General features: G+C 42.8%; 1 protein-coding gene across 6 annotated transcripts; it reads right to left on the bottom strand.

Annotated features, from left to right (window-relative positions):
- Positions 1-920: 920 nt before the first annotated feature.
- peli3 (pellino E3 ubiquitin protein ligase family member 3) lies at positions 921-26,727 on the bottom strand. 6 transcript variants are annotated; one of them, XM_034615062.1, is made up of 7 exons: positions 26,444-26,727; positions 11,755-11,955; positions 9,117-9,246; positions 8,515-8,616; positions 5,124-5,348; positions 2,749-2,937; positions 921-1,775 (listed from the first exon to the last, which is right to left on the bottom strand). In XM_034615062.1, the coding sequence occupies exons 2-7, from the start codon at positions 11,925-11,927 to the stop codon at positions 1,176-1,178; spliced, it is 1,419 nt and encodes a 472-aa protein (XP_034470953.1). In that variant the 5' UTR covers positions 11,928-11,955; positions 26,444-26,727; the 3' UTR covers positions 921-1,175. The 6 variants fall into 6 exon arrangements, with proteins under 6 accessions (XP_034470953.1, XP_034470954.1, XP_034470951.1 ...); XM_034615063.1 differs by having other exon boundaries at positions 11,755-11,952; XM_034615060.1 differs by lacking the exon at positions 26,444-26,727 and adding an exon at positions 26,278-26,431.
- Positions 26,728-27,210: the final 483 nt, after the last annotated feature.

The following is a 27,210-nucleotide window of genomic DNA, read 5'->3' as shown; positions in this document are numbered from 1 at the left end:
TCAATGCTCATCCAGCTGAGAGCAAGCCCGCACTTTATGGAGACGGGTAGAGAACAGCCCAGCTGCTGGATTGTTGAGGCCTTGCAGGTAGTGAACCAGGTAGTCGCTCTGGAACATGATCTCTCCATCTGCATGCAAGCAGCAGCCAAGCAAATGTCTCACAGTTGACCAAGTTGTCTTTTTAGTCACTGTCACAGAGAGGATGACCGCTGCGGTATTGTTTCAAATCGGAATGACAGTGGACATCTTTGTACAGTATCTCCTTGAAGACAATCATAGTGCTGCCCTTGGTTGGGCACAATAGTTGTGTAAAAAAAAGTAAAAAGAGTAAACTGGCCCCTTAAAATCAGTGCATCTGTTTCCAACCCACTTCCGGACAGAAACATGTTTGCCTGATTGACACGCACGACTTCAAACTTACATTCTTGGTGAAGATGCGTAGACTAACCTTTGCCTTTTATTCATATTAAATGGTTAAACTGTGATGGGTGTTTACAGTGGACAGTTTGGGTTATCATTTCACCACCATCGTTCATTTTCTCTTCCACATCAGGCCACATTCTCACCCGGGTCTGAATGACCCCCCTTGATTCCCACTGCGTCAGCGCACTTCCCTCATGATTCACATGAATAAGGAACGAGGCCTAAGTTTGACAAACCACTTAAGTTTGTTTCCAAAACTCTGTGGCCTTCTTCTTTCTTTCTCCCTGTCTATTTAGTAATGGTGTTGTGCTCCTGACTCTCATTAATTCATTTGGCGAGTTATTTAACAATGTTAGCTGTAGACCTCCTGTAGTCAGCTAGAACTATACTTGACAGCTCATTCAAACCTACTGTAGATCAACACGATGAGCAACCCAGCTGCTTAAACACTGAGGCCCAGCAGCTACTGAAAAGAGAAGAAATGATCACTAAAGACATTTTCATTTCAACACAGTTTATTTACATCTCCTCCATACACCTCTTAGTCCATGTGAAGCCTTGGCATCTACTATTGCAGGTCGCTTTCAGTTCATCATATCAACAGTCCTCTCACTGTACTTGTCATCAGTGCTTTCTCTTTTACCTCATACTTGAAATGTTCAGATTTTTGTTCTAGCACACAGTCTTAACTCTGTCTCACCTCTGTCCAATCCCAACGTCCCTGTCCTCTGAGTGGTTCCCGGGTCGGGGCTTCAGTCGACAGGGCCTTGGAAGATGAGTTTGATGTGGCCCTGCTCCCCTGTCAACCAGGTGCCACAGAAGGGGCAGGCAGCGTGGAAGGCATGGGTGCCATGGGGTAATGGGATCTGGCTCCACCCCACCACTGTCTTTTCTGAGCATACATGGCCACAGGGGCAGAAAGCATGAGTGGGCGGCCCGTTGTCCAGGTACAATCCTCCCTCACAGCCCAGCCACAGTGGCACATAGGGGCCCACTCGCCGGCACATGGGGCACTCCCTCTCCCCAGTGCTGGCCGGCGCCGTGCCCCCGGGGCCGGCTGGGCCCTTCTCCTTGCGGTAGCCCCAGTTGTGGTAGCCATGCACATGGCCACAGTTAACGTAGACCCAGGGCTGCTTTTTGTCAACAATCTCACGCTGGGCCAGGCTGGGAAAGGCCAGGGTGTTGAAACCCACGGGGCACTGTGGTCGGGCAGCATTTAGCTCCTGGCGAAGGGACTCCAGTTGTTTGAGAGTGGGGGTGTGGCGCAGTCCGGCGGGGGTCCTCCATAGCAGGGTGGCCCCACACAGATCAATCAGTGAACCGTCCTGTAAGGTATTGGACTCATTTTCAACCTTAAGAGAAGTACAGAAGAAGTAGATGTGGCAGGGTAGAAACAGAAGGTACATCAATTTCGGTCACTGACATCACTGGTATTAAAAAAGAGGGGACACATTGATCCAACTTTTCACTCCAGGTAACAATACAGTAGAGTAGATGCATGCATCCCTTGATATGATGTGTTGTTATGGCGCATACTGGTGGGTTTTGTTCAAATAAGAACAAAAGCACCTTTTATTGAACCAGAGATATTGCAGTACAACATTCCCAGATACCTCACACTTTTTATTCCTTATTGTTTGGTCTTTCTGTTGAGGTGAGTGAAGGTATGATATGGTAAATGGACTGCATTCATATGGCACTTCTCTAGCCCTCATTTTAGGAGCTCATTTTAGGAGCTCAAACTTTCCTGTGTCTTCTGAGAAACACTAGAGAAGCTGACTTGTAGCGGGGAAAGACGTTCTTTATTTCTTTTATGATTTACACTTGTGCTGCACAACAATGTTTTGCCCCTTATGTACTGTCCCATATACTCTCTTTATACATATCTCCTACTCCCTGTCTGTTACACTGTTAACATTTTTGGATGCCCATTGCCCACTTACCCCAGGTCACATGTTCATGATAATCCACTGATGGAGATCTACCGATTCTTGTACATGACAAATGTAACTACTTTCTGCACGTCTTGTAAAAGCTCTTACACCAACAACAACTTCCCTTCAGTACTCTGTCCTTGTAATGGTATGCGCAAAATGGTACACCGCGTTAAATGTCTAGTCTTTTCTGCATACCATCATACCAATGTAATACCGATCTTTGTTCTTCATCCTTATTCTGGTATGTGCAGCTGTGACAAACCAATTTCCACAGAACTCCCTGTGGTCCCAAGCTCTGTGGTCAAGTCAAGGGCAGTGACTTTAACCCTTGTGATCATATTAAAGCAAACATGGGACTCGGTTTCCCATCAAACCTTCTTGCTCTTACCAGTTTTCCTCTCTGCTGGGCAGAGCGCGTCTCTCTCAGGGCAAAGACGTTGCCACACACTGAGATTTCCCTCCAGACGCCTGGAGCCGGCTCAGACACAAACTCCCCTGCTGGGTGCATCACCAGCACCCCATTGGTGGTGAGGCCATCCATCAAGCCATCCGACGTCCTCCATTTGGCTGCCCGCTCCTGAGAGACACCCACACCCACACACACACACACACACACACACACACACACAGAGCAGGCAGACGTAAAGGTTAGGGGAGTGATGGGGAGCCAGAGGGATACAGTGGAGGTGGATGCCAGAGGTGGCAGGCGGAAAAAAAAACAACAGCCTACGTTGCTTTTGTTCCGCTTCTATATTAAGCTCAGTACAGAGTGACTACTGTACTGACTAACGCAAAGAGGAGCACCCACGCCAAAGAATAATCCCATTCCCCAAGAGAAAGACCAGATGTAATACGAACACAAATTAGCTCATGAGGTAACTACACATTTCTGGCATGCTTAGCCAAAATTTTTATAAAATTGCACCATGCAGCCTAGAGATTTAGATATGAAAACATCTTTTTGAGGTTGTTGCTGCTGAGGAAAGAAAAATCCTTATTTAGACAAGAGCAAATGTTAAGCTGTACTGATCAGCGTATTTGTGTCAGGAATGGTTCAAATGACGATGCGTAATGGGAAAGGGCTCATTACTGTGATGAATCCACCATTATCATAATCTCTACATCTCCTCTAATCTGTACAGAGCTTTTTTAGCACTTTTCGACTTATTGATTTGGTTTTACAAGCTGCGACCCTATTGTTCTGGTCGAGTCTCGCTACTCTCATCGGCTTTGTATCCATTAGCTGCAGTTTTCAGTGAAAAGGCATCTGCTAACATGGAGGGGGTGGGGTTTATGACCTATACTGCAGCCAACCACCAGGGGGCAATCTCCTCAAGAATTTTTGTCATTTTTGAAAATTGTCAATGACTGTAAATCATGACAAGTTACAGTCATTGTGGTTTAGTGGGACTACAATATAACATTGTCAGCTTTTCATGTGTCATGTTTTACTCTCCACTGTCAACAAATGCAGGCTCGGTTGTGATTTGGAACTGAACTAATTAAATTGACTTGAATGCCTGCTGTGAAAAGGCCTATGGAATCAAATACAGAATGGAAATATATCTGGCTACTGTTATTTTAAGGTCTTACTTAATACACACGTGAATAATTTATCTATGGCTCACAACAACTGTCTCATCTGCATCACATCCATCATGGAGTTCAGAGGTGAAGCACAGAGCCTGAATGAGAACTGATCTTTTTGCTCCAATATTTGCTCCAAATCAGTGTAAATGTAGTTTTACTGGCCGGGGCAGTTACACCCCAGTTGCATGTTTGTGTGTTATGTCTGACCTAGTTGTCGGGGGTCCTGATGAATCTTGCATGGGATGAAGTCATGCTGCCAGGAGAATGGAGCTATTATTGGCCTGCACGTACGTCACATTACCAATGGTGAAATAAATTTGTTTCATCGTCTCCTTTTGCAGTTAAAGGATTTTGTACAATGCAACATGTGACTGTGGTCTGTTCCAAATCTGAGGTTTCACCTCTAAAATTCTAACCTCACTACTAGAGTCATGCTTTTTTATGGGACTTTCCCCTCCACAGCGGAGCCAGCAGCAATGATGCAATTTATTGTCATGACATACAGACATCATCATGCCACGTTGTTTTTCTGACATGACAAATTTGATTCGACAAATCAGCTTAAAGGATCATTACACAGTGGTTTAATAAAGATGTCAACATTCAGGTTAGTCAGTATGATATTATCTTAACTGTAACAATGGACAAAATGTATCTTTAAATCACCTGAACTACTGTATTTGGTTTATTACATACAGCGGCATCAATACAGTGTTATAAGCCGTGCTGATATAGAGTGTATGTTATAACATGTATCATGTCTGCTGGTGATGTAACCGCACATGTCTCTGCGGTAACTTTGACGGTAACATGACAACCAGAAGCAGTACCCACATGACACACACATAACACACATGACTACCATCACAACCACATCTCTTCACCACAAACACACTGACACACACACACACACACACACACACACACACACACACACACACACACACACACACACACACACACACACACACACACACACACACACTCGGAGCACAAAGCTCCTTCCTCTCCCATGCCAGGTCACATGCACTGACACCCAACATCACAGCTATGATGTCACCCGTGGGAGGCCCAGTCACGTCCCTGCTGTAGCTCTTACTATGGTTGCTATGGTTACCATGGTAGAGTTAACCAGTAGAAGCCAGTTTCCCAGTGAGGGGGAAAAACACTCACCCCCAGGAAGATGTTCTTGGAGGAGTCGAAGCCGGCAGCATAGATGCGGGCTGTGTAGGGAGCGCTGCGTTCGCACATGATGCGACATGCGTAGCGGGAGATGGTGCTCTGAGCTGACTGTCCTCCACCGCCACCCTCCCCTCCCGCACCACCGCCCTGGCTGCTGCCGCTGCCTGCCGTGTCCGTCACCACGAAGTCGATCATGCTCTCTGTGGACCGGCCAATCTAAGAGGAGAGAGGACCAAGACAAAGAAACACTGATGTCAAACATGAACAGCTCTAAAGAATCCTCACGCAGATACATTAACACTCATGATGAAATAGTCGGTTTCACTTCATTCTAACGACAAACACAGATCCTGTCATTTCTCTTTTGTGGTAACAGTCTATGAAGATAGTTTTGGTTGTAATTATTCCAGGTTTTGAGATTTGTGATGGAACCACGTTCTAAAGGGGGTCGGTAAATGATCAACCGCATCTTTAACACTGAATCCTCAAGAGGAACTTAGTGGATTCACCCCTCAGCATAATGAACCATATCCGTAGCTACAGTGAGCCAAATCAGTAAGCTCCTCTCACTGGTGACTCAAAGTGCTATTGACAGTTCAGCTGTGATGTACAGTACTGCAGTCACGGTGTGATTAAAAGCTTACTGAAGTACTGTGACTGCTCTAAAAACATGCCATGATTCGGACAGGAGTGGCTGTTAAAGAGGATTGTACTGGGCTTTTGTAATTTGATCCTAACGTATAAAGTGTTATGCCATTTTCCCCAAAAATATAGAACTTGAGCCTTTGGAAATGTGCCCTGCCAGACAGAGCCTGTGTTTGACGGTGGTCAGAATGACTTGATCTGAAGTCGCTCTTAACCTCCGTAACCTGTTGATGTCAGCATATTACAGACGTTTTTGAAATTCGCCTTACTTCAGGTTCAGCAGAGTTTAGTGAGAGACTGCTGGGCTAGCAGCTGTAATGTGAGGAAAAAGGTTTTCTCTTTTCATTATTTTCAGATCACTGCAGCAGTAAAGCATTATGACTACTTTAACAACTGGGGTTAGCTCCCTGCCAGCTGGATGGCAGAGATTGTCATTTAGGTTATTCACTGACTAACAACATTCAATCATGTTGTGATTCTGTTGTTCTGCTGTGTTCTGCCACCTCAGAAATCATTGTACAACATTACCATTGCCAATAGAATCAAAGGCCAGGATTACAAGAATAAAAGTCAAGAACAAGCAAAAGACTGAACTTAACTAACATAACTGAACTTAACTATTGAAGCGGTTACACACATTCTTGTGTAAAAGGCTGTTCTCCTCAGAAATAAAGTTTCCCTTCAAATGGAATTGTTATTCCAGTAGTGCTGCTCTCAAAGGAAACTTGTTGGGAATGGGGCAAGGTTGGATAGAAATATGACATGACGTGGTTAGGACTGGAATTTAGCTCGATGATCAATTTCCAATAAAGAAAAAGCCACAACACTTTAATATCACAATCCTGTTGATCACTTCTCATGAACACTGACTATACACAAACATGGACAAAGACTCTGAACTGTAAATGTTAAAGGGCCTCAAAACTGCATTCTGTCAAATGGCCACCAGGGGGCAACTCCACTGGCTTCTACAAGAAGCTGCATTAAAGTCTAATAAATTCATAACCTCAGCAAACCTTTTTCTAATCAGTTTCTGGTCTCAAGGTTAATATTGACATTTTGTTGATCTAAAATGTCTTATATTTGCTGAGTTGTACAAAAATACAAGTTTTTCCCTTACATACATCACAATTTGTATCACATAGGTGAATTGCAGATGCACGTGGCTAGCTAGTTAGCTATAATTAAGATGAGCTGATAAACAGTCGTTGCTATGCTACGGGTAGCACCGGGTTGTGGGGGGTTTCAGTCAAAGTCCATTAAAAAGGTAAATAAACTAGAATTAATCGAACAGCGTTTGCTTTGTGTTTCACCTTGATTTTTTTTTTAACACTGTGAGCAGCACAAATTAAATTTAGCTGGAGGTAGATATATCTCATAACGTGAAAAAGTGAGACCAACACTATCTGCATGGACAGGTACCACCAACGTTGAGAGAGAAAGTATGAGTTTTGTCTGCGGGTGATGACCTGACCCTTTAACACAGTAGTGAGATAACAGACATCGATAGACTGGACCGAAGCCCTGGTGACTCTGTCTCCTGGAGCCTCAGCTTTGTGTGGATCTCCTTGATGATGAGAGAATAAGGTGGTGTGAAAAACAACTGTGCGCTGAGGGCAGGCAAGTCTGACTCATCGTCTCTTGTATATTTTATCTCCTAAGTCTGTTGTCTTCTGTCCTGACAGATATTCTCCTTCCTGGGCTTCCTCTTGTCCCTCACTGCTCTCTGATGACGCTGCATTCTTGAGTAGTCTGACAAATCTGCTTACAGATTACCTCCACAATGAAGATGATATAAATCTCATGCAAGATCTCTGTGTGTTCAGGGCTTGTCAGCACTTGGTTATAGCCCATAGCTTAGGCTGTCTAATCTGTGCAGACGTCTCTTTTATAATTGAGGTCTAAGGGGAAAATGCATTAGGGCCACAGGGAATTTCTACCACCTAGGAGAGTGGAGCAGGTGCTGTTTTTACCTTGTGTGTTTGTGTGTTTCTCACACTGCAACATGATCTACCACAAGGAGCAGTTCTCTACTGTGGCGGGTCACGAAGCACTGAGTACTGAGGACTTCAACCAAAAGCCATTTTTAGACATAAACTGGAGAAGTGGGTCTGGACATTCTCTGGAATATGCCACTCACACATGAGCAACACAGCAGGAGATGCGTTTAGAACAATAGAGATATCTCCAGAGGGTTCAGGTGAGGGGGGATGCAGCAGCCAGAGGCATGGTGGGGTATTAATTCTGCTGCAGAGATCACATGTTTTTCACATCAACACAGGAATCAGGCCAAATATCAGCAAAAGCTCTCTCGACATCTTCATCCGTGTCTTCTACATGTATGGCACCACCTTTTCCTGGAGAGATATTTGCTTTCTTTTTGTTCTCACATCGGCTCCTAAGGACATTCACCGGAGTTTTTACTAGGGGGCTGGCCGTAGAAACTCCGGTGAATGTCCGAAGAGTCTCACTCGAACATCTTCTCACGTACAGCCCCTCCAGAAGTAAATGAAAGAACGTAAAAGTAAAAGGCAGTTTCAAGGTGTGAGTCTTTCTGCTGTTGTGGTAGTTCATAGGGACCATTTTAAATGATTTCATCCGACAACTTGTCACTTATCTGACTCCGAGTGATATTTATACCATAGGTCACACAGTTAAAATGTTGAGTTGGCATGGCGTGTGTGTGTGTGCGTGTGCGTGTGCGTGCGTGTGTGTGTGTGTGTGTGTGGACACTAACCTGAAACATGTCTGTGTTGGTGTCATGGGTGTACTCCACAATGACAGAGTGGCTCCGCGACAGTGTGTAGGAGATGCTGTGCTGGCTTTTGTTGCTGAGTGCCTGCCAATGGAAAAGACATTATGGCAAGGAGAGCTGAAGGTCTGGCCTCCAGGAAAATGTATCCAGAGGATATTTCCTATTCTGGGGGAACAACCCCCCTCTCACTGACATCATTTATAATTAAAACATATTATCATGACGGAGTGAAACAAGATATTGTATGACAGCTTTTTACATTACCTAAAAGTAGTCGTACAGAATTATGAATGCAATACTCTCTCTCTTTCTTTATATGACGATGCATGGTTGATCTCAATAAGCTGAACCATGTGTTTCTACTGTTCCAAACGTTAATGGTTCACTACATTATATGACATAATTGTTTGACTTCATAGTGATGTCACAATATCCGAAATGTCCGAAAATAAGATCATGCATAGTTAAAAAATCCACAAGATGTACTTCATAGTAGATCTTCCTTGTGTCCTCGACCAAAGACTAGTAAACAGTTAAGTTTGAATGGCACCCTGCACTAAAGGACCAGTGTTACGACTGCTCACCTTTGACACCAGAGGTGTTGAGACATTGTGGATAACATCAGGTTTGACCCCATTGGCTTTGGGTCTCTTGTAAAGGGCCAGACGACTTCTTCTACGACCCTTGTCTCCATTGGCCAGTGAACCATTGTGCCTGTGAAGCATAGGAATAAAATCGACTTAATTTCAACATTCAAAAGTATCATTTTCACTCATCAATAGATTTCACTTACTCGTACTTTGCCATTTGGGTCTCCTAGTTTTTTAAACAACAAACGATACAGCTGTCCTTCTTCAGTGTTTGTTGAGCCACTGGGATCAGGGAGTCATAGCCAAACTGACTTCACCTTATTTCAGTTGCATGTGTAAATTCATTTTATAGCAGCTTCAAAACCTCAACCATAGAAATATACGTTTGGCACTGATAGCATACACTATTCTTTACTACAGAAAATCTCCCACAATTTGTCTTTGGTAGATGCATGAAGTGCTTTTATTAAACTCTACAACTGTACAACTGAAAAACTATGACTCATATTGATGAGTTAGCGAGGAAACATTGCTAAGTATTTACAAGTATTTAAAATCTCAATTTACATGTAACACTATGGAATAAACCACTAAGTATTTATTTTGTTGTTGTGGTTTTGGACAGATGAAGTAAAGGTCCGGTACAAATTAAATGAAATGAAGTAAAATGATGTGATGACAGAAAGAAAAGGACATGCAAGTTTTAAATTGGAGCATGACACAGAATAAAAACACCTATTTCCATACTGGTTTCTTTCCTGCCTGAAATAATGGCCCTGTAAAGACCTGGTGTTAACAAGCATCTAGAGTGATCCAATCCCAAGTGTACAACTCTCAATTGTCAGTTCACACTTCAGTTCAATTGATGTCTGTCAAACACTGAGAAGTGTAAAAATACTTGATATCATGAAATTATAGTGGATCAGAGGACGACTACTAAGTAGGGGATCATTCAGTGTGGCCCAGGACACATTTACCATCATATTGTGAAAAGAATGTGGCCACATGCGTCCCAGAGCCCCTGTGAATGTGGACTGAGAGATCGGATCTCAAATGTGTCCTCAATGTGTCTAGGGTGAGTCCACCCGTGATTAGAGATACATGTTAATACCAGGGCTGAACATCCTGTTTGTCAGGCTTGCTAAAATCAACAATACAGTTGGTTTAATCTTTGGAAACATATTGCTTTGCATATAGTGCATGGAAGTGAGATCCGTTCCCAGATAAAGATGATGTGTGTAGAGACACGTTCTGATGCTAGATGTGAGCCAATGTGCTTAGAGCTGTCCACTTCACTTCACCTCAGACGCACGGTATGCTCATCATCCATTAATGCATGGATCAATAGGTGGAGGAGTGGAAGCATATGTCTGTGTCTCTGCCTGGAATAGAACCACAGCATCCCAGTGGGAGACATATCCTTCTCTGCCACTGGGGCTCAGTGTTCTTTGTGTTGAGTCAAATGAGCCCTTTTCCCTCTGATTAACTGACTTAGATGAATATAGTCCTTCGCCTGACCTGTCCTCACCTTGTCCAAACTAAGGAGGTTATTTTGTGATAGTGCAGCTGGTGGAGCCTATGTCACTGAATCCATTCAATTCAATATTATATACTGTACACCAAATCACAATATACATTATCGCAAGGTACTTCAAGTAGTAGAGTGGAGACCGTACAAAATAATTGAGAAACCCCACATTTTCAAAAACACAAGAGAGAGAAAAAACTCCCCGGTTGGGGTGATCTGCTCTGCAAACTAAGTTATTAGGCTGATGGGCCAAAACCGACCTTGAATATGATCTGTTTGTCTATAGTCACTAGCATTTGCAGACTACTTGGATTTCAAATTTTGTAAAGGAATAGATCAGTTGGGACACTATAATTAGAATGTGGTTAGCCTAGCTTTCCCGAAAGAGTGAAGCAGGGGTACACACCTGGCTTGCTTCAGTTGCAAGAACAAAAACACCTACCAAACACACTGAGCAGCACCTCTGAAGCTCACTGACAAATAGTCAAATCATCTCAATCAGTTTTCTACCGAGGCATGGATGAAAAGATTGATACCAATCTTAGTAGGAATGTGTAGCTGCTGGCATATTACAAATTCAGGTTGTTTTATAATGTGTATGAGTATAGCAGTTGGTAAAGCAGTTGAAAATGCACGCACACACACACAAACACACACTTACACACCCAGGTACTAGAAATGAAGTGGATGTACGAGGACCTATATTTACGGCACCTCAGTAGAATTCAGCGCTACTGAATGCATGCGTCCATGAATCACCCCAGAGGTCTTTGGACATGATCTCAAGCAGAACTGTGGAGAACCTACCTGGACCCAAAGTGCATCATTTTACTAAAAAGAAGGAACCCAGGTAGAAACATATAGACCTGAGGTCCCACAGAAATACAAGGGGACCCTACCCAAACAGATGGAATATAATTTGGACCCGGCTTAATTAGGGTCCTGAGTTGAATCTCTTTAATTATATATTTAACCTTAGATTATAAACTTTATTTAGACAGGCATTTTGTTAAGACCTTTTTCTTATGATGGCACACACTCATCACAAACACATGGTGAGTTATGAGCAGATATACAGCAGCAGACACACGAACAGGAACTCACCCTAAGACGATGAGCTCGCCGTACTTGACGGGCTCCTTGTCCTCAGGGAAGACTCCGTCGTGGGGTTGTGAGCTTGTGCTCAGAGGAGGCGAGGACTGGCTCTTGTTGCAGGATGGGCGCAGCTCCAGAGATGGGGGGGGACACAGCGCCTCTGAGCTGCCCTCCAAAACCATGCCCACCGGCCACAACTGGGGCTCGCTGCTGGGGAGGGGAGGATAGGTGTTAAGCGAAAGAGAGACACATCAAATCTTGTGTTGCAGAGGAAGACGTTTCATTGAAATGTTACAAAATAATATACGATAAGGCAGGATGATAGCTGAAAGAGGTTCTTGGTACGTCATCAGGTATCGTGTGTCTACCGTTATTAAGAGAGTTCCCAGCAAACACTATTCACTAATTATCTGATGAATGGAGCCCACACAATCTAAATTTGCATGTACTTCAGGGCTTAACAACTCCACTTTATAAACACACAGTGGTGAGAGGGAAGGAGGAGAGACTGGAGGCATACTCATAAGGTGAGAATTACCCTTGATGTCTGTCTGAACATATCTTAGGATCACCAAACAGAGCCTTGAAGGTGTTGGCATCAGAGTTTACATTAGCTGATTGCCATCTACTGTTTCGTGCTTTACTTGCTGCCAACGGAGCACTAACGTCCAACCCTAATGTGCTATATTCTTGCTATTGTTGATTTAAATGGAATGTAATCTGTGCATGTATATCCTGGGGCTTTGTTCTCCAGCAGAATGCTTATCGCTGCCTGGATGGTTTCAGGGTTTCCCTCAAAGAGCAGAGCCATGCCGACAAAATGCAACAGCAGAATGATGAATGTGAGGAAAATGGGTTATTAATTGGTGGTGTATATTCACACTTTGCAATTTCATCATTGGATTGTAAACAGGAAAATCTTGCGGAGAAACCCTTACTGCCTGATTAGAGAAGTCCATTTATATCTACTGTGTATTTGTTAATTTTGCACTTTGCAGATTGACTGTTACTTGACCGTTTACTGGCTGACAAAATTCACATAATGCAAATGCCAAAATGAAGCAGTGTAAAAATGTCAGCGTGCAACAGAGATTTCTGTGATGACACTTTCATTTTGTCCCACAGTAAACAAATTGTAAAAAGTATATATAAATATAATAAACCTTCTAGGACTGACCATCTAGGACTAAAATGTCACATTTCTGAATGATTTACTGAAAAGGCTGACGTCTGGATAGAAAGGTGTCAGGGTTCAGATTCAGACCACGGTCCGCCTGTAAGTGAAGAATTAAAATTGTAAACTTATTGGCAAAAATGTATATATTCACTATATTATGATATATTCAGACTGTAAAGTCCTACATTTTTAAGTGAATAGTCAGAAAAAGGTCAGAATAGTCGCAAATATACTAAAACAAAAATGGTGTTTGTTTTTGGCATGGACCCAGCATGATCGAATCAGATTAGTATACTTTGTAATTGGATTTAGCAGTAAGTGTTTTTAGTCCAGAATCTTAATTGGTTTTGTTTGAATAGGGGAATGCAGAACACAGCTAAAAGTAACAAAGTGGAGATTTGTTGGCAGGTCAAGGCTGAGAGGAAAGAGGAAAGAGGGAAGAGGGAAGAGGGAGGTCTGGCTGTGAATGGGACTGGATGACTGAGCAGGCAGGAGGCTGAATGAACCTGGAGACCAGTGGACATAGTAATGGAAAGAAGGCAGACAGGCAAACAGGGAAACAAACTTTTCTAGTTTTTACAGAACAGGTTGTTTTTTTTGCGATTCACCCATTCACACACACATTCATACAGTGCATCTATGGGAAGCACTTTTAATCAATCAGGGGCAATTTGGGGTTTGGTATCTTGCCCAAGGACACTTCAGCGTGCAGATAGGGAAGAATGGGGTGGCCCTTCTGGTTAGAGGACGACCGCCCTAACCCCTTGAGGAAAAAAAGGTCACTCAAAGAAAACTACAAATTCCATTTGAATTGCCTGTAGAAATAACCAACATCTTTGCATCTCTCGATTGTGTTCCGAAAAACTGTCTCATCAATTTGGAACTTCAATCTCAGAGAATTTCTGAGTTTCTCCTTGTAAATAGCAGAGTTTGTTTCATGTAAATTTGCACTCTTAACCCCCCTGCTTGGCTCAATTCTTCTTTAATGACCCCTAAATTCAGGAGTATTCGGCTGAATGTGTGTTACTACTACAGGGTTGTAGTGATGCTGTCTCTTGTGATAATTGTCATCCTCTTTATGCAACTGAAGCACTTCCTGTTTGCTGACCCAGGGCCTTTACTGTACAGCCTTCCCGTCCTAATCGGATTGGATGAGCAGAGGGGATCACACTTTTTCCACAGATACCTGCATCTATGAACCTTCTTAATACCTTGTGATGCATGTGCCGTGCCATTTTACTTGTGGTGATGAATTGTACTTCTTGAATGCAGGTGAGTAATATGGAGCCCGGAGAGTATTAGAGACAAAAGAGCGTGTCCTCTTCACAGGCTCTTAGAGTTAACAGCAACCATCATGTGACGACAGCCATATCTGAGATACCAAACAAAGCCCAAGGTGAGTGCAGCCTTTCAAACAATCACCAAACAGAGAGGAGGGAGCAGGTTTACCATCGCTTTCATTTCAACAAGCTCTCTATTGCAATGGTCTTTCAAGGCTTTCAGTTACAACCTCGTCAAATCGCAAATTCACTTAAAATAGAAATTCAGGATACAACAACATGCCCAATGATCAGCATTTAAGAAACTGGCAGGAGAATATACCGAAATTGAACGCCGTGCTAAAAAAAAAAAGATGAGATCATTTCTACCGCTGAGTCACGAGTCATTATATTGGAGTGGATATTTTAACATTCACTTTGCACAAGTCCGACGAAGCTCAATCCCTGTCTCTTCACGCAGGTTTCCAAGCCAGTTCTTAACGCTCAAGCCTATTATTAATCAAAAGTGGGCGAGACAACCTACACAGTGGAGAGCTAGAAGTGCGAAAGCATGACAGAGCTCTACAAGCTTTGTTTTCCCTCTGAGCAGATTAGATAATCGCCCTGGGAACGTAAACATAATAATACTGAAAACACTGTCCCAGGTTTAGACGCTCTCCTCCTCCTTCCTGTTTGATTCCTTCTGAAGTCCTTTTAGATCATCATCTACAGAAAAACAACCCATACAGACTTACACTCCCCCTAAAGGGAACCACACGGCCATTAGGAGACCAGATTACATTTTGGCTATCTAAAGAGGCCAGATGAGGAGAATACCTCCTCATAATCAGATGACGGAAGGCGGTAGGCAGATTCAGGCAGCCAGTGGCCATTTCATGACCCCGGCTCGATGTTGCCCTGGCTGGATATTGAGCGGTAGCAGTGATGTAGAGGTGAGGGCCGAATAGACTCGGGGGAGGCTCCATGGACAGAAGCAAATGCGATGAGGGGAGGGTAAGATGAAGGGGAAGGAATGAGAAGTGGAGGCCGGGACTTCCTCTGGACGGCAGACTGCTGTGTTGTTCGTGGGGATCTTTCAGTGCGCTCATATTTTTGTGGGGGGGGTATTAGGGCGTATAGCTCACCTGGTAGAGGTGCCGCCCCAACGAGTCAAGGCCTCAACCCGCAGCAACCTGGGTTTGATTCCGACCTGTGGCCATTGTCTGCAGGTCCTTCCCCAGTCTCTCTCTGTCCCCCCTTCACAGCTTGCTCTCCTTCCTATCAATTAAAGGCAATGAAAAGCCCCAAAAAATATACTTAAAAAAAAAAAAAGATCTAATTATGTCAAATATATCTTCCCAACACAACTGATAGTTAGTCTGTATTGGAAAATTAGGGAACTGACAAACTGAATTTTCTGCTAATACCTATTTGCCATCCAATACCTGTTCCAATACTTTTTCTTAAATTCAAATTATCGACACTATATCATGCTGAGCTCATTTGGATCATTTTACTTACTGTAACATGAGCCAGGGGTAGCTGTGGATGACATTAATAAAGAAGCTGTAATGAGAATGTTTTAATGAGAATTAGTCACATGCCTGAGGAAATTTGAGCCCAGATTTTGACCTCTGCCTTGAATAAGCACCGCAGGTATGGTGTTGGGTGCATGCCTATTCTGTAGCCTATTGTGCATCTCCCTCGAAATCTACCAAATCATTTGGGCGACGCAGACTGCAACAACTGTAGTTAGTCCACACAGTAGCAGGTCTTCTCCATGACTCTCAGCAGAAGACAATTGACTAAAACTCCTCCTCCTTCTGCCTGAAATCTGTTTCCTTGTGTCAATCCAACAGGAAGGAATAAACCACTCCTAAGAAGCTCAGAATTGGATTGGTGCTACTCTATGGGTTCCTTCCTAGGACCTTAGGAGCTACTCTTTAACATGGGTTCCTTAGTCATTTTTTGAGATGTCCTTGCTAGTCCAACTGTAAACAAAGCTACATTCTGGAGTATTAATACGAACTATACTCTTAACTCAAGGTCAGGTTTACAGCTTTGTACATGGCTTTCATGGTAGATCAATGGCAGACCAACAGCAGCACCAAGTTGATGAAGAAAAGCCGGTGCATTCCAAAGAAATTTACATTCAAACAATTATGTAAGATATCAGTGGATCATCAGGGGTCATCCGAGGTTTGAAAACAGTTGGTCATTTATTGATTGACGGTACGAATGCTGGGATAGACATACTGTAGCCTACTTTTGTCCAAGTTTTAACATCAGTACAAAATGGGACCACTTTTGTTGGAAATATATCTAGTTCTTGACAAAAAGTAAAAGGTACAAGAGTGTGTGAAGAGAAGTAAACTACAGCCTCCAAGGTGCATGTCAGTATCAGTACGCCCACTCACCTATAGCTTTAGGTTTTGAGATACTACAGGCCTTAGTGTACCTTCAATGTGGAGCTTGTCAAATCGGGTCATTTAGACCATTTGGCCAATTATTAGTAATTTAGATTTTAGCTGTGGAAGGGTAAAGGTGCAATTAAGAATTAAATAATAAAAACAGATGGGCTTTTATGTATATAGTGTTGTATATATTGAAATAATGAGACTCTTGTGCATCTAAAATCACAACCCTTTTGTCAGATTGTAAACTGATTTTGTGTTTTTGAGAACATGTGCATTGGTTGATATAACTCATAGATTATTTGTTTGGTTTAAAATATCACAATAGCACAACAACATAGATGTTAATCTTCCTCGTCTGAACATGTGTTTTTAGAATTTCAAAAATATTTTGTTTGCAATGGATGCACTTTTCCTTTTCTCAGCCTCTCCACTGCAGATGCAAAATTTTCCTGAGGAAAATCTATAAAAGCAATAGAGACATGACTGCAAGGGGTGAATGAATGGATGCAGATGGGAAGGGAAGGGAGGAGGTGGAAGTGGGAAGTGGAAGCCAGCGTAGGAGGAGTGAAGGTTTGAAGGGCAAGGAGTGGTGAAGGATGGAAAAAGAAAGGAGAGGCAGGTGTCAGATGCTGCTGGTCTCCTGGAAAAAAAACCCAACAACAACCTGGTCTCTGCTGAGGATGAGGAGAAAAGGGAAATGAAGAAGAGGAGAACGAGGTGGAGGGCGCGCGTGTGTGTGTGTGTGTGTGTGTGTTTTGGAGACTGTGTCGGCAAAGCGCATGTGCAGAAACGGCGGGCTTTGGCAGAGTGATGGATTGCCTGTTCTGTGCCACGCATTTTCTAATCAAGCCACAGCCACATCCTGGGGGTGGAGAGAGAGAGGGAGAGAGAGAGAGAGAGAGAAAGTGAAGGGGGGTGAAACAAAGGAAAGCTGTCTGACAAAGGAAGACAAAGGAAGGAGGGAATAATAGAGAGCACAGATGAGGGGAGTAGTCCTCAGTGGAGTGGTTGGAGGGTCTGTGGTAGAAACGACAGGTGCTGCTGCTGACGGTGCTTCGGCTAAACCCACTCTCACACAAACAGCGTTACACAACACAACACCGCCCTGCAAGCCCTGCAAAACCCTGCAGAACCAGCCAACCAAAACCACGCAACACACTTTATCACGGTGTTATAATACTGCACTGCTGTCCGCACACACAGACATGTATCTCCATATAAAACACAAGTAATGCATAAGGCGATGTAACAAAAACCTTGCACAACACAATACATGCTGCATTATCGATACGTCACAACATAACGACACATAATTCAGGATTATTACCATTTGGCTCTTGTTTGAATTATTTTATTTGTTATTGTTTTGTTGGATACTGTATTGACATTAATTTGTGATCTGGGAATTCAGTGTTATCGCCAAAAAGGGGTCAGATATGACAACAAATATGAGCAGACAGGTTGTAACCAAACTTGCAGGTAAGCCAAATTAATTTAAAAGGGGAAAAAAAGCTAAAAAGTAAAATCATCATCATCCAAACTGTCCTTTGTGGACATTGGTCACATAATACACTTTGTGGATACTAATATTAACATTAGACCTTTTTGAAGCCATAGTATAGCAATCTAGCAGGCAGGTAAAAACCTGTATACCGAATACTGGTTTATTTTGGGCCCAATGTGTAACATACCATATCCAGATTAAAGGACATGGTGGCACAAACGTTAGATAACAATACACAACGCTACAGAGGAAATATCAGACAACATCGCAAACTTTCTTTTAGTGCTTTCAGACATGCACTGGACTACGCAGCTTCTCCATATTTTTTCGCCGGAGGAGGTGCATGTGTGGAGATGTCAACAGAGTGTGTGGTGATAAGAGCTGACGATGTTTGTCAGGGTGCTGTAACAGAAATCACGTGGTCTCCGCAGCGGAGTTAATACGTCACTTCCTGTCCCTGTCTGCCGCACCCAGCTGCTCCGGATAAACTCCGTCGCCAATTCTCCGGATTTTACCCGGAGATGGTGTCTGAAAACGGCTTTGGATGCCACGTGTGTCTCGTGTTTTCACCGAAGACTAATTCTTGCCATGTCAAACTGTAGAATCTGAACAAGTAACAATCTGGTGTCTTAAAGCATCAGAGAGTTGCTGCAAAGAGACTGTTGCTTAAACAAATGGACACTTTAAAGGATGTCACCTTGGGCTCTGGGACAATGTCATGATTTTGACTTTATTTTGACACCTCATATACTAAACTCCTTGTGATCATTTCCCCATTAGTAGCATGTATTTCTTAGCCTGCAGACAACATGCAAATGTTACGTCTGTAAAGCTGTATGCATTCTATCAATGGTTTTGATATTGTAGCTCAAAACTCCACCCTCCATCCTGTTCTTATTGGACATTTGTGGTCCCTTTTTCTTTTTCTGGCTTCCCTCTCCCTTCGCTCCCAGCTTTCACGCTCTAACCGCCTACTCAAGAGGAGGGGCAAATGTGTGCGGAGTGTGTGGGGGAGACAGAAAGAGGAAAGAGAGAAGGACAGGAAGAGACAAATATGACAAATATGTCTCTTCCTGAAACAAATGAACAGAGCTAAATATACTACAGCTGACAAATGAACTCTGCAGTGAGTTATGGCCTCATGACAGCACTCACACTATTTCTCCCTTTCAACCTGTTTCCATAAAGATTTCCCACTGTCTTTGCCTGCTTTACTTTTGGTTTCCTGGAACGGACAAAGCTGCTTTTGGTTGGATAATTGTTAGATGGGGTTGATTATCTGATTACCTGTATTATTATTATCAGCATTGATGAGAGCAGGTTTGAAATGATGAAATGGTAAGTCGTAAACAGATTACTCTGAAAGCATCAGCGTGAGCCAGAGAGTACGTCTCCTCCACATTATGCAACACCGATATTGTACAAATCCTACAGACATGTTATGAACGCTCGTGTTACCCTCCCCCACTATCAAATCCAGCCTCCACCCTTTCAGCTTCTTTCTCTTTCCCATTTTCTGCTTACAGTTGGTTTCATTAATTTTTGCTTCTTCAAATCACCTATGATGCTTTGCGGTTTTAACTGTGTTTATTTACTGATATTCTAAGGGTAAATCTTCAGTACCAGGCCACATTTTGAATGTTTTTTATTTGTTTTGTTCTTTTCTTCAATAATTCAAGGTGTGGGTGTCAACACCACACCTTGAATTAGAGCTTTGCTTGTGGGACTGTGACTGGGGACATCATCATTCTCTGTACTGCAACTCACAAGGGTTGTCTAGCAACATCTAGTAAAAACGGAGACTCAAAGATTCAGTGTAGCTGTACCGTTTGTTGTACAATAACATCATGACTTCCTGTTATGGACTTAGTCTCAAGCCTAAACTACCATGCAACTATTACCAGCTCATTTTATATCACTCTGGCATTGAAAGTTGCCAGAAATTTTATGCTGAAAAAAGCTGAAAAAGTCAATTCTGTCCATCTCTGAATTCTATAACTCTGCTCTCTGATTCTGCTGGATCTCCTTTGGAACATCACTGCCTTGAGCTAATTGCTAATCTCAGCATGTTGGCATGCTAACTGATGGGAGTGGTTTAGTATTTGTATTTAGTATTTGGTCAAAATTAACAAAATGCAGAAATTATAATATAGTACTGTGATTGTAAGCTTCTGTGTCCAGCACGCAAGTTGTGCAAAGCATCATATCATCATCATCATGTGTTATACCACCTTTCTGTTTGCATCTTTAATCTAACATGCTCAATGCATAAATGAAGTAATCCAGAAGTTTCCCTCCTCGGTGATACACTCTTCAAGCAGGATGTGTGTGTGTGTGTGTGTGGCTGCTGTGCTGTGACAGAGTGTGTGTCCTGCAGTCCTGTCTGCTCCTAAATAGCCCTGATGTCTGGGATGCAATAAGGCCATACAAAAAGAGGAAAAACTAACTAGGAATGGGAAATGCTCAGATAGAGAGAGACAGAGGTCCTGGAATGTCTGCGGAGGTTACCTTCCACACAACAGAGCAGGAGTTTCTCCACTCATTTGCAACAACACAGGACTCTCAGCAGATTTCAGGTGAAGGGGGGCACAGCAGGCAGAGGCAGGAAGTGTTATAAGTATTATTTCAGCTGCAAAGATCACATGTTTTCGCATACAGCACATCGACACCAGCGTTGGCCCCTCTCTTGACATCTTTGTCGGTGTCGTCAACGTGTTGTCGCCGCAGAAACATCATTAAAACCCCCACTCACTCGCGGCCCTGCGTAGGATCTCCTACTCCTCCAGACTTTCTGCGGACCAGGGGGGCTGGCCGGAGAAACGCCGCAGAAAGTCCACAGGCTCTCACTCTGACATTTGCACTCACACATGTAGAATGTCCACAGGAACTCTGGAGTTCAGTGCATGACTGAAAACAGCTAAAGAGACACAAAAAGCGGACAGAAAAGCCAGCATGACAGCCATACCAGCGTACCACCATCATGGATTCCTGGGCATCACTATCTGGGTTTTGATGAGATGTTTTTGTGTTGATATTAAATTCTTTAAAGGGGTGATCAGTAAGATATTTTCTACCCTGTAGCTCAAAGGGATAGGGAAGGGATGTCGAGGGATACCAAGGACTCATCAATCGTTTGTCCGGGGGCTGAGATCAACAACTCAAAGCTCCGCTGTGGGCTTTGTGGCACGCCTTATGGTTACATCATGTGTGTTGCTAAGCAACATATAGTATGACAACAGCTTCTGAGCTTCCTAACAGAGCATCACAGTAGGTAATCCTGATAGCTGGAAACGTGTCTACACTCTTTTTTAACCATGAGATTCAAAAAAATATAGAAAATGTGTTTAAAAAACAGCTGATATATAAATTTGACAGGTTTATAGTAGCCAATATAATTTCCATCCAAAAGTCCCCAGATTTCTTGGGGGGGAAAGTAAAATGACAGTGGGCTGGATTGTCAAAACCAAAACCAAATATATTTTCACCTTGTCTGAGTTTCTTTTAACTATCTAGATTAAAGGATATTCACAGTATCTTACAACTTGAGTTTTGTTGCAGATAGTTGCACTTGAAGACGTGTGTGTGTACAAATGCATACAAATACAAGTGCGGTAGACTGAAGTTGACCCTGGAAGTCGGTCGGTAAATTATGTTTGATGTTTATAACAGGCAGTTTTGATAATAGCTGTTTGCCGTAGTTTTCTCTTGATAAAAATAAATTTAAATGGGAGGCAATTGTTTACAACCTGTCTGACTGCTTGTGTTTCTCGAGCCATCATACTAGCAAGTGTCTACACTCGCACTGACAGCATAAATAATGTTAGTCAGTGTGGTTGTAACTGTAACATCATGTCACATGACCGTTGCTGACAGTGCCCCATTTTGCCTTGCTTGACTAAACAGGAAAAAATTAGATCATAAAAATGCTGAGTCATTCTAGGTCTAAATGACAACCCCCCCCCCCTTCTCGTTCCTTATGCAGATAACAGGTTGCATGTTAACACGGTGCAGGGAATGGTTTTAACAGTATAACGGTATGTCTTGACAGTTGGTAAACATATGGTATCATCCTACACATGTAAACCCAATGTCTGTGTGGACCATCTTTCCACTAAGTCCACGGGCTCCCAAATGAAACCTGACTGGTGACAAATGGTCCCAGCCTCGAGGTGACTTGACTTCATATTGAGTTGAGTTTCAACCAGAGCTTGAAAGAACCACCTCACAAAATATTACTGACAACTTATTTTTGGAGTTATTTTTAATCTTCCTGTTATTGCAGGCTCACCACCTCTCAGTTTGACCCCCCCCCCCCCCAGGCTCTGTGAGAGCCTGACAGGTGGGCTGCTGTGTTACCTCATCTCGTTGCCACACAGAAATCACACAACGTCTCTTGGTTAAAGCTGTGGTTTTAGAGATTGTGATGATCATGTATTTGTGTACTGAGAAACCTTAATGCATTGCTTGACAGTGCTCAGTACTAATTAGTTATAGCTCCTCCTTCTGTTTTATGCAACTTGCAACTATAGCGATATTATTTCTAGAAACAGCTGGATCACAATCATGGCCAGTTTAGCAGTTATATAATGATCCACAATTTTTAGTTCATTTGAAGTAATTGCAACGCTTTTAAGTTAGTGGCCGATTGCCACTACTAACAACAATAATACTATGACTGTTCTCTATTATCTATCCAGTTGCTACTGTTGCTAAGGGTAGCTACCTGTTCATTTGATTAGTTGCAATCATTAGTTACTTTTGCATTGTTAAGGACACGGTACTCATGCCTGATCACTTAGATTACTTAGATTAAGTAGAATTAATCCAAGTGATTATTAGATCACTTAGATGAATACTACTGTATTACCGCCCACGTGCTGCGCACACAACATACACACTTTCCCTTAAAAACAGCTGTACTACTTGTATAACATTATTCTATTTCAGAGCTAGCCTCCTGAGGTAAAAACATGCTGCCGCCACAAGTGGGCAGTCATTTCAATATGAATGAAAACTTCTTTATGTAGCATCTTTTCTCTTTGTTTGAGATTCATCCATTTATGTATTTTCAGAATTTCTTGATTACCCCAAGCATATTTTTTCTCTGCATTATGTTCTTTAGGGGAAAAAAACTTGTATATTTCATTCATATAGGTTATTTTGTATGTGTACATAGTTCTGGAGGGTCAAGAGAAATTCCCTGCACCCCCCACACCATCTAAACTCCTGGATCAAGTCAGGAAACAGCCGCCTGCACAAGTCCAGATGAGTTAGAATGAAGCTGCTATGAAAAGAAAGAATGCATCAACAACAGTATAGAAGTGAGTGGAACAGAACAGGAAGTAATTATTAGAGGAAGGGCTGTTTCATATTTGAAATTATATTTATAAAAATGTTAAGCAGCCTAAAATGATGGTAGGTAACAGACTTCAAAGCACGGCTTCATACTGTGTAGTACTGGTGTTTATGTTCGTACAAGGGACTTCTTTCATACAGGGTAATAATCATATTTGTGGCCATATTCAAATCAAAGCCTATATGTAAAACACACAGTAGCAGCTCCTCTGCAGAACATGTTGTGGAACTGAGAAGCTACATATTTTGCATTGTAAATATAAATTGCTATTCATTTGAATATCGTGCGTTGAATAGAAAAAGTTGCACAACTGCCCTTCTTTGTGTGTATTTATTTCTTGTACATTCAGCCTGTAGTGGAAAATTCAACTGACCAGTGTCTAAGGTATTGGAAATCCCCCTGACCAGGTGTCTCACTGCTGTGATACTGTCTACCTGACAGGATGGAACCCTTACTTGGTGGTGTCTCACTGCTATGACCTTGATCAACAGGGTGTATGCCCTTATTTGGTGATGTTTTTCTTCCAACTGCTACAGCGGACGGACAGACACAGATGATCTCATGTCTTTCATGTCTTTTTTCATATTATGTTTTATGAAACGCCTCTTTGTATAAGTTCTGGCTTTTGTGAACTTGCGGCCAGTTCCATTTTGAGCACCCGTGCTTGTTGTGTAACCTCTGCAGAGCTTACTATTATAAAGACTCAAAGGCAACTCCAGTCTGAGAATTTCATTATTTCAAATCTCAAGATGAATTTCCATCACAAGCCTTTCATGAAATGTAATGTAACGGTAGATCTCAGCTTAAGTTTGGAATTAGAAAGTGATCTTGGGCTCGAAAAGGCTGGTGACCACTGCTATAGAGGAATGAATATGCATCGTTTCAAAAGCAGATCATAATTTAATTAGACTAAAAGGGAACCAAAAACAAAGTCTGTACAAATTTAAATAAGCAACTGAACATTTACTGTTAACTCAGACTGTGCCTAATCAATGAAAACAACCAAAAATGTGTTTTATTACGTGTTTTTGTCAGGAGCCGAAAATAATAAAATTATTACTGATGTTTTTTTTTTGTGGCTCAAATGTAATCACATTATTAGGGACTGTATGATGATAAATTGAATTTAGAGAGACAAAAAAGTGGTGGTAAAATCATACCAATACTGATATGTGATAGGCCAGTATCTGCTGATAAAATTGTCCAGCCAATATATGAGTCAGACTCTAATTAGTAATGCTAATATAAATATTATACCAACTACCTTCTGCTATTATCAGTGTTGGTAGTACTGTTACTGTTGCTGGCAATATTACTGCTAAAATCTGTGATATTGCTACTACATTTGGTATTCTATTATTGATGCTGCACTGCAATGGTAGTATCAATGACATTCTGCTACAGCAACTACAAATAATAACCCCATTTTCTAAAACAATCACTAATAGCTTCACAGATACAGCATTCAGCTTTTTAAAACAGCACATCAAGATAGACGATAGCTACTAAATGTGCCCTGCGGAGTTTTGAAAAGCAGCAACACAGAGAAATAGAGAGAAATGCTCACTGACGAGGCATTTGTTGACAACAGGTTACCTTTAAAGTTAGCCTTTCATGCCCAAAACACACACTGTGTAACAGTAGCGCAGGTACAGAGGAGTGAACTCAGCGAACTCAGTGATGTAATACTGTGTTTAAGTCGGCTAACATTGGTCACCCCCCCCTCCGCCCAGTAAAGATGTAGCAACACAAATCCAGTGTGTCGTGAAATAATCATTTCAAATATTTAGTACAAGTAACACAAGACAAGCTCTTTAATCCAAAAAAAATCTTTTACGGACTTTACTGAGACTCTGCTTTGACCTGCATACATTAAAATATGAAATTATTTCTGAGTAAAATTCTAAAATTCTGGGGTTAACAATCTAGAGCACCTCCAAATTGAATATGAAGGCTGCATCATAACACTTAATAGAGAGGTGGGCTACAGGGGATGCATACACTGTTGTCCTACTTACAGGACACATTGTCACCACTGAGGGTCTTTGTGTTTGGGCCCACTGTCATGTCAGTAAGCTACAAAATATGACTCATTACTCAGCAAACTGTAATACTGTCGGGTGACGAGTAACACCTAAGCACCGCTACTACGTCTGGTGTTTGTGAGCCATTTTGACCGACTCTCCCTCTCAAAGCGCCCCCGAGAACCATCCAGAATCTGGGACCTCACAGGGACATGGACCAGAAGATGCTCACTATCTGCTCCTGGATGATTCAAAACATGGCCTCGTCCTCCTCTTCTCACTCTGCCCCCCGTGTGTGCAGATTGCAGTGGATTGCGTTCCCCCCCCCCCCCCCCCCCCAGGGCCATCCCCTCCTCCTCTATTAAAACATGGTGATGGAGTAACCTGATCGGATTTGGCCACATGCGAAGGGATTGGCACGGGAGAGCGGCGATGGTGGAAATTAGTGTCCACACGCAAAATTGACTCTTTCTCCTCCGTCCTGGCAAGTGGACTCGGCGTGTGGTGACATAAACAGCCCATTGGCCATTTGTGGAGCTGCACGCTGCAGGATGGCTTTGTACACAGACACGGGGGGAAACCACCGCACAGACAACGCACACTACATACGGGAGATGTCGGCACGTACACACACACCCTCCTTACGCACACATCCCCCCCCACCCCCGACGTACACGCACACAAACAGCAGCAGCAGCAGCAGCAGTGATGTAGAGGTAAATAATAAATAAAAAAAAGACTCCAAAGCCACTGATGAGAACGCAATCTGCTCACATCACTTTCCAATCAAATTACCTCATAAAGACTCGGGTCAGCTTCAATAAAGGCGAAAACGTGAACGTCCACAGATTCAAAAAGTGACTTTAACCTCCCATCACCTGCCTGGCAGAGCAGTGGATAGGCAGCCCCTTTGTGGATGGAGCTGCTGTCTAAGACATAAGGAACATAAACAGGCCCGTACCCGCTGATGTTTGCCAATGGAGGTCCGGGACCGGCTCGGGTCTGTGCGTAAATCCTCCCCTGGATGGGTTCTGTCCGTCCCCGCAAGGCCTAGGAGGCGTTAGGGCGGAATGTGAGAGTAGAAAAAGATGGAGAAGAGGAGGAGGAGGAGGAGGAGGAAGAAGAAGAAGTGCAGGGCATCTGGAGCAGGAGCATCCTCCGCTCACATTTCATCGGAGACTGAGGCGCGCTCATTCCTCTCGACTATAAGAGCAGACAGGCCTGTGTCACGCCTACCCCGCCCCCTCTCCTTCTCTCTCTCTCTCTCTCTCTCTCGCTCTCTCGCTCTCTCTCTCTCTCTGATGTGAAAAAACAACTCTCGTTAAAAACATCATTTCGCCATCATTCTGTACAAGTGACGTGGTGCAGCAGCGTGCGATCAGAGGCGTTGTCAGCATCTTGAAACACAGCCCAGAAATCTGTGCATTTCACTGGGTAATTGCATCATGTCCAAGTTACAGTGTTTCCCGAATAAAATAAACACAGAGACACTCTGCTCCGAGGTTCTGGACAGCTGTGTGTCGTGTTGCCACATTATTATATTGAAGCTGTCAGACTGGTTGTTTTAATACAAATAAGATTGATATCGATGATTGCAATTATTAATGATAGTGGCACAAGTCAATAATAATAGTTTTAACAACAGCCTCAAAAATAATAATACAAATACTACTACTACTACTACTACTACTAATAATAATAATAATAAAGATTTAATCCAAATAAATA

The sequence above is a fragment of the Hippoglossus hippoglossus genome, chromosome 18 (assembly GCF_009819705.1).
Source record: "Hippoglossus hippoglossus isolate fHipHip1 chromosome 18, fHipHip1.pri, whole genome shotgun sequence".
Classification (NCBI taxonomy): domain Eukaryota; kingdom Metazoa; phylum Chordata; class Actinopteri; order Pleuronectiformes; family Pleuronectidae; genus Hippoglossus; species Hippoglossus hippoglossus.
This window is presented reverse-complemented; position numbering and strand designations above follow the sequence as displayed.

Bases quoted from the DNA above. Each gene is read 5' to 3' on its own strand.
- peli3 (XM_034615060.1), bottom strand. The intron at 8,617-9,116 runs GTGAGCAGTCGT...TTCCATTGGCAG, and splicing joins CAACACCTCTGGTGTCAAAG to GCACTCAGCAACAAAAGCCA. The intron at 5,349-8,514 runs GTTAGTGTCCAC...CTCTCCTCTTAG, and splicing joins CCAACACAGACATGTTTCAG to ATTGGCCGGTCCACAGAGAG.